The 11,410-nt window shown below is 54.5% G+C and overlaps 1 protein-coding gene across 1 annotated transcript; it reads right to left on the bottom strand.

The window, feature by feature from the left end:
- Positions 1-2,828: 2,828 nt before the first annotated feature.
- Timm50 (translocase of inner mitochondrial membrane 50) lies at positions 2,829-10,202 on the bottom strand. Its single transcript, XM_021662246.2, has 11 exons — positions 10,034-10,202; positions 9,019-9,169; positions 8,518-8,549; positions 8,289-8,310; positions 5,766-5,824; positions 5,564-5,683; positions 5,192-5,296; positions 5,010-5,108; positions 4,277-4,433; positions 3,876-3,982; positions 2,829-3,297 (listed from the first exon to the last, which is right to left on the bottom strand). The coding sequence occupies exons 1-11, from the start codon at positions 10,139-10,141 to the stop codon at positions 3,196-3,198; spliced, it is 1,062 nt and encodes a 353-aa protein (XP_021517921.1). The 5' UTR covers positions 10,142-10,202; the 3' UTR covers positions 2,829-3,195.
- Between the last annotated feature and the right edge of the window lie 1,208 nt (positions 10,203-11,410).

Below are 11,410 nucleotides of genomic sequence, written 5' to 3' on the forward strand. Positions count from 1 at the left end.
TTGCTCCCACATGCCTACCCAAGAGGCCTTCTAGATGATTCCAGCCCATCTGAGGCAGCATATTCTGGCTGATGAGGCGGCTTAGCCAAGCACCTGCTGCCCAGCCCTCAGCCGGTCCGGTCCGTGAAGAACTGACCTCAGGTGCTGTTCTCTGTGGCATGCGCCCCCCCCCCCCCCCAGGGCTGCATGGCTGAGCGACAGCCCAGCCCTTCTTTCCTGCCTCGGTGTCTGAGTAGCTAGAACTACAGGCTTGTGTGTTTTCCCTGCCCCCCTTTCACGTCCCCCCACCAACTGCCTGCACTGCATCCTCCCTGAGGGAAGAGCAGCACAGTGGGACACTGCTTCCTACCCCCCTTGTTGACTGCTGTCATGGGGGGGGCTCAGATGGTGCCAGCAAGAACTTAAACCACAAGTGCAATGAAGCTGGAGGTCACTGGGGGGGGGTGTTTAGGGGGAGTGGAGATGACTCCCCAAGAGAACGCTGGAGCACAGGGCATTTGGGGTGAAATGCCCCAGGCCCATCGTATGAGCTCAAATCTCTCCTCCACTGTGAGTGGACAGGGCCTGGGGCCCAGTCAGCACCAAAGGGAAGGGACAGATCTGAGGGACCCACTGGCCTCCAGGGCAGTGGAGCAAACACACTTCTTCCTCATGCAGCAACGAGCAGACTCAGGTCCCATATGAAGTCCACTCTAGAAGGGTGAGGGGGCACACGGCTGTAATTCCAGTATCGAGAGGCCTAGGCAGGACGATCATTCAAGTTCAGAGCCAATTTAAGCTACATAGCAAGTCTGCCTCAAAACCTCATAATGTTCCCCATTCCAAAAGATAAGTTCCCTCTGTCCACGACTTTCCAGGACCCTATCTCCCACACCAAGCTCTGTTCCACCACGGTTTCTTTAGATAAGGCTGCCACGGCAAGGCCTCCAGACGCAGAGCAAACTCATTCCTTAAAATAGAAACTCTCCTTTTTCATTGTTTTTGTTTTTTCAGAAGAGGGTTTCTGTGTAGCTCTGGCTGTCCTGGACTTGCTTTGTAGACCGACTGGTCTCAGAGACCCACCTATCTCTGCCTCTGCCTCTGGATTAAAGATGTGTGCCACCACTGCCGGCCAGGTGTGGTAGCACTCGGCTTTCATCCCGGCACCCAGGAGGCAGAGACAGATCTCTGTACGTTGGAGGCTACCCTGCCCTTCCAGGCCAGCAAGCTATAGTGATTCCTGTCTTGGGGATGATGCAAGGGGGAGGGAATCTTTAGCTCTGTATTGTGCAGTACCCCAGACTGGGCGCTGGGCTAGCAACGGTCTTGCTACATGACCAGTTTTGCTTCAAACTCATCAGTTCTCTTAAATGCCGAGATTACAGCCCACTGGCACCTCACCAGCCCTTCTCTCTGTGCTGGCACCGAAGGCATTTCAAATAGTTTAGAATGCAGCCTGACCCAGCCCACGGCTTCCAATGCATGAAAGCATTATGTTTTGTTGTGTTTTGAGCTGGGCTAACGCTAGGTGTGGCTGGAGCAGAGAGGCTTGGGTAAGAGACCAACAGCCTTCACTCTACTTCAGACAGGAGGAAACAGACAGGTTCCTTGCCTGAGGGCCTATCAATTCACTAAGAACTATTATCGGTGGACTGGAGAGATGACTCAGCAGTTAAGAGCACCGTCTGCTCTTCTAGAGGACCCAGGTTCAATTCCCAGCAACCACATGGCAGCTTACAACCTCAGGAGATTCAATGCCCTCTTCCGGCCTCTGTAAATACACAGTGCATTGATAAAGCACCCATGTGCATGACATAAAATGGAGAAAGTTATCATTGGGGCTGGAGAGATGGCTCAGCGGTTAAGAGCACTGGCTGTTCTCCCAGAGGACCCAGGTTCAATTGCCAGCACCCACATGGCAGTTGTCTGTAACTCCAGTACCAGGGGATACAACACCCTCTCACAGACACATGCAGGCAAAGCACCAATGCGCACTCATTAGAATACCACACAGTTACACTTTTCCAAGCAGAAGCCGCAGTCACACACGGTTGTTAATGAGGAGGCCGGGATGTGGCTCAGGAGGAGGTGTGCTTGCTTAGCATGAAGTCCACTGGTACCCAGCACTACACTGGCTAGGTGCGGTGGTGCATGCCTTCCATCTTGGCAGTCAGGAGGCGGCTCTGGCAAGGAGTCCACAGCCATCCTTTGTTCTGCTACAGCCATTCCAATACCAGCATGGGCTACATATCAAACCAAAAACCAGAACAGTGGCTCAGGAGGATAAGGAACTAGACTTCCACCCCTGCGAACCACGCGGTAGGACAGAGCCGCAGACACACACACACATTCTGGCCTGCAGGTGTACATGCAGATAGAACATTGTATACATAATAAGTAAATCTTAAAAAAAAAAAAAAAAGACAGGGGTAAATCCAGACTAGGATAGGATTCACTGGTAGAACGCCTTCCTGGCATGTTTGCATGTTTCATCCCTAGTACCACAAAGATAATAAAAAAAGTAAAACTGGAGAAATCCAACGTTTTTTTTTTTTGTTTTGTTTTTAAATCTTGCTTTCTAGCAGAGAAGAGTGGCACGTGCCTCTAGTCCCAGCTACTCAAGACAACTGCTTAAACCTAGGAATTCCAGGCTAGCCTGAACTACATAGTAAGAACCAGTCTCCAAAAGAAGAAAAATAGCGGAGGCAAAAAACCCCAGCACTTGGAAGGCAGAGGCAAGGCTAATCTGGTCTACACAGTGAGCCCTTGTCTCCAAAAAGAAAACGCAATCCTGATTTCTGGCTTCTGTGAAATGTGGATGATCAAAGATCCAGAGCCACACACACAGCTAGGCGGAGCAGCCCTTGAGATGGGTCCCGAGAGGCCACGACTCTCTTTATTTCCACAGCACACAAGGACTCCAGAGCCAAAGAGAGAGAGAGATGCTTTTCTTTGCAGCTCATACAGTAAATGGTGCAGCAGAAACCCAGGCTTTCAGCTTCTCAGGCTGCAGGCGCCCCAATCCGACCAAGCACTCACTGTGCCTAGTGGCAGCGCTCAGTCACAGTGGTGATGCCCCGACGCCCCATCTGGACTCTCTGGACACAGGCATTGTGGCATCTGGGATGCGCTTTATTGGACACACAGCCGTCCAAACCTTGCTCTGTGAGGTCTGGGGCCTGAGGCCCAGGCACCAAGTCTGAGGAGGCCCGGCAGTCAGGGCTGCTTAGAGCGAGGCCACAGGCGGCTGGTGAGGGAGCCAAAGAACAGGCTCTGCTTGCTGGACTTGGAGAGCTCCGCCAGGCGCTGCTGCTCCTCCTGCAGGTGGGGTCAGAGAAAGACAGGAATCAGTCCCCAGAGGAGCCCGGCTGCCGTTAGCCTCGGGTCCACAAGGTAGGAGCCAGACCCCAGCAAGTGAAACTCCAAGCCCAGGGGTGCAGGTCTAGCATGCACGGGACACCCTCACATCCCTAGCACAGGCAGGACTATTAAAGAGCCAAATGCTCCCAGCATGTATGGTCAGGCATGGCGAAACAGCACCTGTAAAGCCAGCATTCAGAAGACTACAGCAGGGGGACTGACAGTTTAAGGCCAGCTGAACTACATGAGATATTGTGTCAAAAGGACACCCAGAAAACACGCTTTCCCCAGCCCCTGAAGTGAGCATCAGCAGAGCCCCGAGAATGGCAGACTGGCTCTAAATCCTCAGTCCAGCACGAAGGGCCCAGAACCACCCGAGGGCATGGAGAACTTATCTCAAGTGCTGACTAGCTCCTGCCTCCTGCTTCTAGCCAGGCTGCAAATGTAAGAGGTCCACACCAGAGGCCAAGGTGGAGAAGACAGTGCTCAGACTCGCACCGACACCCAGGAGACAGACAGCTGTGCTAGGGCCCAACCTGCTCAAGCCGGCTCTGCCGCTGTTTGAAGGCCTCCAGCGGGTCATCCTCTAGAGCATAGTGCTCCAGCACGGTCCGGACGTCCTCCACTTGGTTCAGTGCGATGGCTGTAGACACAACAGGGAAGGGTGCTAGTTAGTCAGGCCTCCGAGAGGCCCAGGGGAGGGCCAGCACGCCCTGGAATCACACCATATCATGCTGTGACAGGGCTCCTCCAAACATGCCCAAATACCCCTAAGAGAAATGCCTGAACATTCCAGGGAGCTCCAGAGGACTCCAGGGGACTCGTGGGTCTCCTGCGCCCTGACTGCTCAGTTTCACACTAACGACAAGGCAGAATCGTGGCTCTGCCGTTGTCTTCAGGGTCAAGGCTCTGGCTCAGACAGTGGGGTCAGCCTCACTCTTGAGGAAGGCAGACAGGTCCAGCAGGACGCGGTCGTCCGAGTTGCCGTCCCAGGGCCGCAGGGCGACGCCGTTGTAGGGCTGGAGGCGGAAGGCCTCCTTCTTGCAGTCCACCACCACCACTCGGGCTGGGTCCCGGTTCAGACAGGAGATGTCCTAAAGTGGGCGGCAGAGACCCGTCACCCTCGCTCCCCTCCCTGCTGGTTGCAGAGGGGACAGGGCAGGCAGAGTCACACACTCGGGGTTGTCTCCCTGAAATTCGGGGCATGGAAGGTGACCTGAGGCTTCTGGGAAACTGGGGCCTGGTCACATGGACACCCAACCCAGAAGTCTCCGGAGAGAACACAGGTTCTCTGTCTGGTGGGTTCAATCTCTACCCCGAGTCTCTGAGAGGCTACAACTAGATGTGCTGCAAGCCAGAATGACAGGCCCTTGTCAAAGCCAGTTACACCGTACAACGGTACAAACCCCCAAGTCCCCAAGACACACGCATGGCTAACAGGGGCCTGGCCACCATGTCTAGATGCATGGCTGGCCAAAGGAACAGGTCCTATGACAGTGCCAAGCACAGCCTCATGGAGGCCATCTATAGCTCCAGAAACAAAGCCTAGGCCCCACCTCTCAGGCAAGCTGGAGGCAAGCACTGACATCAGAAGGAGCAGGGCCCTCTCCTCTGCAGTATGAGCACCCCGCGTCCATCCCAGAGGCCCACCGCGAATGCCCACACGGCACCTTTACATGGTGTCCCTCCATGTATCTGGTGGCGTCCCGGAACAGACGGTAGGAGATGAAGCCATGCGGGTCCACACTATCAATGAGTGGAAATGCAGTCTGCAAGGATGGAGGGAAGCTTGTGAGGCTGGCTCCCAGACGCCTCATCACCCACCTGTGTCGCTTCCGGCGCAGAGCCTCACCATGCCAGTCTCCGACGTGAAGATGACTATTTCATACAGAGGGGCAAGCTGCTGGAACAAGGTCTCGATGCCTGGACGCTTCTTAAACCTCCAGCCAGTGGCCAGCTGCAGAGGCAGTGAGGACACAGGAGCGTTTAGACCACAGGGCCCAAAGGGTCAACACCCAGCCTGCGGGTCCCAGCAGCAGGCTTCTGTCTGCTCCTGTGGGTTCAGGAGCATGTAGCACATCGACTGAGCCAAGGTGGACTCAGGTTTGACAACCTAAAATAGGTACCGAGGAAGCAAGGCGGCAGCGAACAAAGACAGAGGCTGACCCCACCACGCCCGTGCCAGCCTCCCTGAGGACCCCGCCATGCCTTCCGAAGGACACACCGACCACTCCGGATGCAGAAGGACCCCCGTGAGCTCCAGGACCAGTGTGTACGGTGGCTGGTAGTAGGGCTCCCGCAGCGGGTCTGGGAGAAGGCAGGGGCTGGTGGGCTCGATGATCATCTGCAGGAGGACGAGCCAGCCACTCACAAACAGCACAGGGCGTGGGGTCAGGGCGTGAGGCCAGCCACCCCGCCTCACTCACCTGTCTGTAATCTTTGAAATATTTGTATGTTCGGCGCAACTGCTGAACCAGAATTGGATCTAGAACACCAGGCACAAAGGGATTCCAATGTAAGCCCAGACAGGTCAGTTTATCATTATTATATTATTTCTTTACTTGCAGAACAAACAGATCTCATAAGGAAAAGTGAGAAAAAATTCCAGGTGTTTTGAGACAGGGTTTCTCTGTGTAGCCCCGGCTGCCCTGGACCTCAATCAGTAGACCAGGCTGGCCTTGAACTCAGAGATCAGTACACTGCCCAGCTTTTTTACTGTTTTCTGAGGCAAGCCTTCCTGTGGCTGTGGTTTGTCTTGAATTCCTGATCCCTGGCTTCTCCTTCCCCAGTACTCAGACAACTGTGTGCTCTAGCAAGCCCAGCTTGAAGCACAGAACTTAGTCCACAAGACCCAGGCAGGTCTGCACACACGTGCTGTGTCCAATGCAGACAGCATGGAGGAGCAGGGGAGAAGACATGCGCCCTCTGCGGGGTCTCCCTGTGAGTGCTTCCATCTCAACCCTGGCAGGTGTGAAGGGGTAGGTTCACAGCCTACCTCAATGCCACAGCTGGCAAGTCCGCTCGCATGGCAGCCTGCCCTCCACCCACGTCAAACTATCAAGCTTTGAGATCGCCCACTGTCAGTGTTTCCTTGGGCAGACATACATGTTTTCTACCAGCTAGGAACAGCCCTGTCCGGGGCATGATGGCGATGTCTGGAATCTGTACTCAGAGCTGAAGGAAAGGCCTCCCACAATGCTGAGTGTGTGCTCTGCACTGAGCGCACCCCTAGTGCAGGCACTTCTACTACTACTATAATTATTATTCTTTTGGTTTGTCAGGGCAGGGTTTCTCCACATAGCCCTGGCTGTCCTGGACTTACTCTGTAGACCAGGCTGGCCTTAAACTCATAGAGCCTGCCTCTGCCTCCTAAGTGCTGGGATTAAAGGCGTGCCTACCTTCATGGAGATATTTTTAAGAGTTCATAATACTAGTATCTATCTCGGTGAGTAGATGCCAAGAATGCAGGTTAAAACATCCCACCACGCACAGGACAGCCCCCTGCAACAAAGCAGTACCTGGTTCAGAGTGGGAACAGAGCTGGGCTGCAGTGGCACAGGCCTGTCACCCCAGCTACTCAGAAGGTTCAGGCAGGAGAAGTTTAAGTTCGGGGGCAGCCAGGACTACAGAGTGAGTCTGAAGTCAGAACAGACGGGTTCGGGGGACACAACAGCAGGCTAGAAAGATGAGCAGCTGAGTCTCGACTGCCCTTGTAGAGCTCGGGTTCCTGGCACCCAGGTCGGGAAGATGACAAACACCTGTTACCCAGCCCCAAAGCTCTTACCTAGCCTCTGAGGGCACCTGAACTCATGTGTACACCCCCCCCCCACACACACACTTTATTTAAAAATAGAACACAGCCAGGCACTGTGGTACATGCTTGCAAGCCTGGCACTCAGGGAGGCAGAGGCAGGCAGATATGAGTTTGAGGCCAGCCTGATCTACAAAGTCCAGAACAGCCAAGGCTACAAAGAATCCCTGTCTTGAAAAAACAAAACAAAACAATAACAAACAAACAAGAACAGATAGCCAGAGTTAGTACGAGGCCTAGATTGTGTTGTACGGAGACTAGAAGCTTCCAGGACTAGGCCTAGGTGAGCAGACAGAGAAGCCTCCAAGATGACAATTATATCAGGTGAATAAAACCCGGGGGGGAGCAGGGTGTGGTGGTACCAGACTTTAAACTCAGTACTTGGGAGGAAGGAAAGACAAGTGATCTCTGAGGATTTGGGATCAGCCTGGTCTACACAGTGAATTCCAGGACAGGGCTACTCAGTGAGACCCTGCCTCAAAAAACAAACAAGAAAAAAGAACAAAATAAAACAGGGGGTTGACATCTCTCCTTAAAGGAGCAGGCCCATACATCGGCCCGGTGTGAGCAAGTGAAACAATCGGAGCTGTACAGTCTGCACACCCACACACAAGCAGGCGCCTTTCTGGACTTCCACCTTCACTTTCTCTCAGGAAGGGTCTGGCAGAAAGCACAACTACTCCACTGCCTACTTGAGCAGTCAACTCTGTGATTTTGGGTTTGTGTGTAGGGAAGGGGGACAGTGGCACAGGCACAAAGAGACATTGTTTTGGAAATGAGGCATGGGTTGGAGTAGGGACTTAGAGATTAAAAGAAAAAGAAAGGGGTTGTCATAAAAGGGTGGGGTCAGGGCTGCAGATGCTCAGGTCTATGGCACAGGAAGCCTTGTGTCTGGGATGGCCGGCCGGAGTTCCCTGCCCCCATCTGTTCCTGACCATCTGCTCCAGGGTGGAGGGGCCAGGAAAGAGAGCGGGCTTTTGTTATGTCCCTTCCCCAAAGCCATCTAACTGCCGCACCTCCATGGAAGGAGGAGGGGTTGGGATACAGGGTAGGGTAGCAGCACTCTAACCAAGCCAAAAAAAAAAAAAAAAAGCAGAGATGGAACACCAGGGGGTCCCAACTCTGTTTAATCACTCACCATTGTCGAATTCATCAGGAATCTGGGGGAGAAAAGGGAAAGTTCTGAAACAGCAGAGAGAGGACCCCCAGTACATCCACACAGGAAGCTCTAGGCTAAGTAGGCAAAGGTCCCAGGGAGGGAGGGAGAGGCTCACTCCAGCCTTGAAAGGAGCCCGAACCAACCAAAAGCCACCCACCCGCACCCTTCCAGAACAGACCCTAGCACCCCTGGTTCTCACTCCCCTCACCTTGGTACCATGTTCATCCACAGGGTTGTTTCCTGCAAAGGAGACAGAGATAAATGAGGGAAACTGGAGCCTAGTCTTCTGGGTCTGGAAGATGAAGGAGAATGAGGTGTTTGAACTCCCCACTCAAAGGGAATATTGCTAGAGGTACAGCTCCCGGATTAAGGGAGGAGACGGTTGGGGCCGGGAATTCTAAGTGAGCTGAGGCAGAGATGAGCCCTCGGGAAAAGTTAGACTTTTGCTGCTGAGGGGAGACACAGCTTCAGGGCTTAGTCTAGCCCTATTCTTCCCATCCTCCCCTCAGAGCCTGAAGTACAAGGACCAGTGACTACAGGATACAACTGTAGGTACAAGGGATAGAGGGGGCTTCTTGAATTTCAGGTGACTATCATAGTTGATGAGCCCATTGAGGGAGGAGCCAGGGAATGAACGCAGTATGAGAAAAGAAGAGGAAGTTTCACAGTAGAAATCTAGGGGCCAACGAGGCAGGGTTATGTCTCTTACCAAAAATATAGACGATGCTGACAGTCCCACCAGCCCCAAGCAAACCAGCAAGCCAGAGTGCAACTTTTTTGGCATAGCTGGGGCCCTCTGAGCCCGGCTGAGGCTGTGGCCCTTGGGGCTTCGAGCCCCCACGGCTGGCGATCTCAGCAACCTGAGTGGAGGGAGAGGAGGAGGGATCAGCTAAGAGAAAAACTACGCGATACTCTGACCTCTAATGTGGTCCAAGTAGTCTCCAGATCAAGCCAGCAAGCGGACATCCACAGAGCCCCGGAAAAGTGTCCCTAGAGGGGTAAGTTGAGAGGTTGGTCCCCTCAGAGGGTCAAAACTAAGCTGCCGAGAGAACCTCAGGGGTTCAAGAGCTGAAAGGCCGGATTGCCCAAGATCCTGGAGTCAGGAAGACTAGGACAGGGAGAGGAAGGGATGGGGGCGGGGGGTGTTAACACGGGACAGAGGGCACGCAAGGGACAAGACGGACAGTTAAGACATTCGGACACCCAGGGCCCAAGATGGAGGGGCCCGAAAGAGAAGGCAGCAGGGGCGAGGAGCTGCAACCCCTTGTCTGGGACTTAGGGAAATAGGGAACGGAAAGTGATGAAGAGTCTTGGGGGTCAGAATGCCTAGGTCAAAACGGAAGGTAAGCTGGCTCCTTCCCGTCTCGGCCGCTCACCACCACCGAGGTCAATGAAATGTCCCTAAGGCCGGCCTGGGACTCTAGCGTCCCCGGCCCTTCCCCCGTCGAGAATCACCTAAATGGTCACTGATACAAGAACAGGTGACCTCTCCCGGCACCCACGTGGTTGAGGCGTGGGCTCCAAAGGATGCACTGGGGCCTCCACGGTCATCCTCGGGGGAGCAACTACGGTCCACACAGAAGGGTTGGACACATCCGAGACCGCGGGCTCCGTCCCGCTCAGCACCCTGAAGTACGGTATTCCGGACTCGCCGGGCTACTACCGTACGCCCAACGCTTTAGAAGGGAGCCCCGAAGCGGGGTGCGGGTCCCGGTGCCGCTCACCTGCTCCGGAGTGCGGGGGGGTGGCGGCGCCAGCCGCGTGCACAGTCCCCGCGCGCCTACCCGGAGCCCGCTCCGCAAGCGCGAGAACAGCGCCGCCGAGGCCGCCATCTTGCGCTGACGCCACGCGGCCCCGCCCACTCGCCCGCTCGCTCCCGCCCAGCCGGGGACTGTGACCAATGGGAACGCCGAGGTGGCGCGTGTGGACAGGAAGCCGAGCGGGACACAAAAGGCGAGTTCGCGGAGCGCTCCGAGCTGGAAGCCTCCGGCACCCCGCCCCCTGGAGCCCTAAGGTGGACCGGGGCGCCCAAAGCGAGCCGGCGGTCCTTCGGTCTTTCTCACCTAGACCAGGAGGCTGACCCGGTCTCGTCTCACGTCCCCAGGTCTCTTTTCACCCCTTCCACCGTGAGTGTCTAGAAATGGCTGGAAATCCTACCCCTCATCCGGATTCAACCAAAGGAACAGTGAGTGCACCGACGGGTCGAGGCTTGAGAGTGATGAAGAAAGCAGTGAATCTGGGGTGCGGGAAGCCACCGTGAGTGTTCCCCAAGTTGTTTTCAATGAAGAAACAAGTCAGATTTTTACATTTAAACTTAAAAAAAAAACATCGAAGTACTAAGATAGTGAAAAAACGAAGTCTGGCAAAAAGAAAGGCACACAGAATGCAGAGGTCATTTTTGGAGTGGAATGAAATAGATTGGGGTGCTGCGAAACTACGTATGTGTTTGAGTGTGCTTACCATCGCGGCACAGGGCGTGGGGGTCAGAAGACAGCTTTCAAGAGTTGCTTCTCTTCTTCCACCCGTGGGTCCAGGGAGTCAAGCCTGAGTCCTTTGAACTAGGCTGTCTCTCCCTCGCGGTTGACTTAAGGAAAAGCCCCTGAGGCTAGTGGTCAAAAAAAGTCAAAACGTTGCCTTGACCTGGTGAGTCTTGTTGGCCTTACGTTGCTGCAGCTGGGTGGAGGAAGCATCTTCATGATAGATCTTCATTTTTAAAATGAGTTTTATTTGAAACAGGGTCTATTGTAGTGTCGGCCGGCCTGTGGACGACGTAGACTAGGCTGGCTAGAACTCAGAGGGATCCGCCTGCCTCTAACTCCCCTAGCCCCGGGATTAAAGGTATGTGCCGCCTGCCTGGTTGGGGTGGGAGGGGAGGGGACAGCTGGTGGGAGTTAATTCTCTCGTTACAGGAGTGCAGGGGAACTGAACTCAAGTCATAAGGCTTGGCAGCACTTTTACCCACTCTCCAATCTCACCAGCTGTTTTGTTGAGACAGACTCTTGCAGCCCAAGCTGACCTATGCAGCTGAGAAAGACCATGAGCTTCCTGATGCTCCTGCTTCTCTCTTGGCAGTGCTGACGTCAGAGGCGCATGTCTTTTTT

The sequence above is a fragment of the Meriones unguiculatus genome, chromosome 14 (genome assembly GCF_030254825.1).
Source record: "Meriones unguiculatus strain TT.TT164.6M chromosome 14, Bangor_MerUng_6.1, whole genome shotgun sequence".
In the NCBI taxonomy this organism is placed as follows: Eukaryota; Metazoa; Chordata; class Mammalia; order Rodentia; family Muridae; genus Meriones; species Meriones unguiculatus.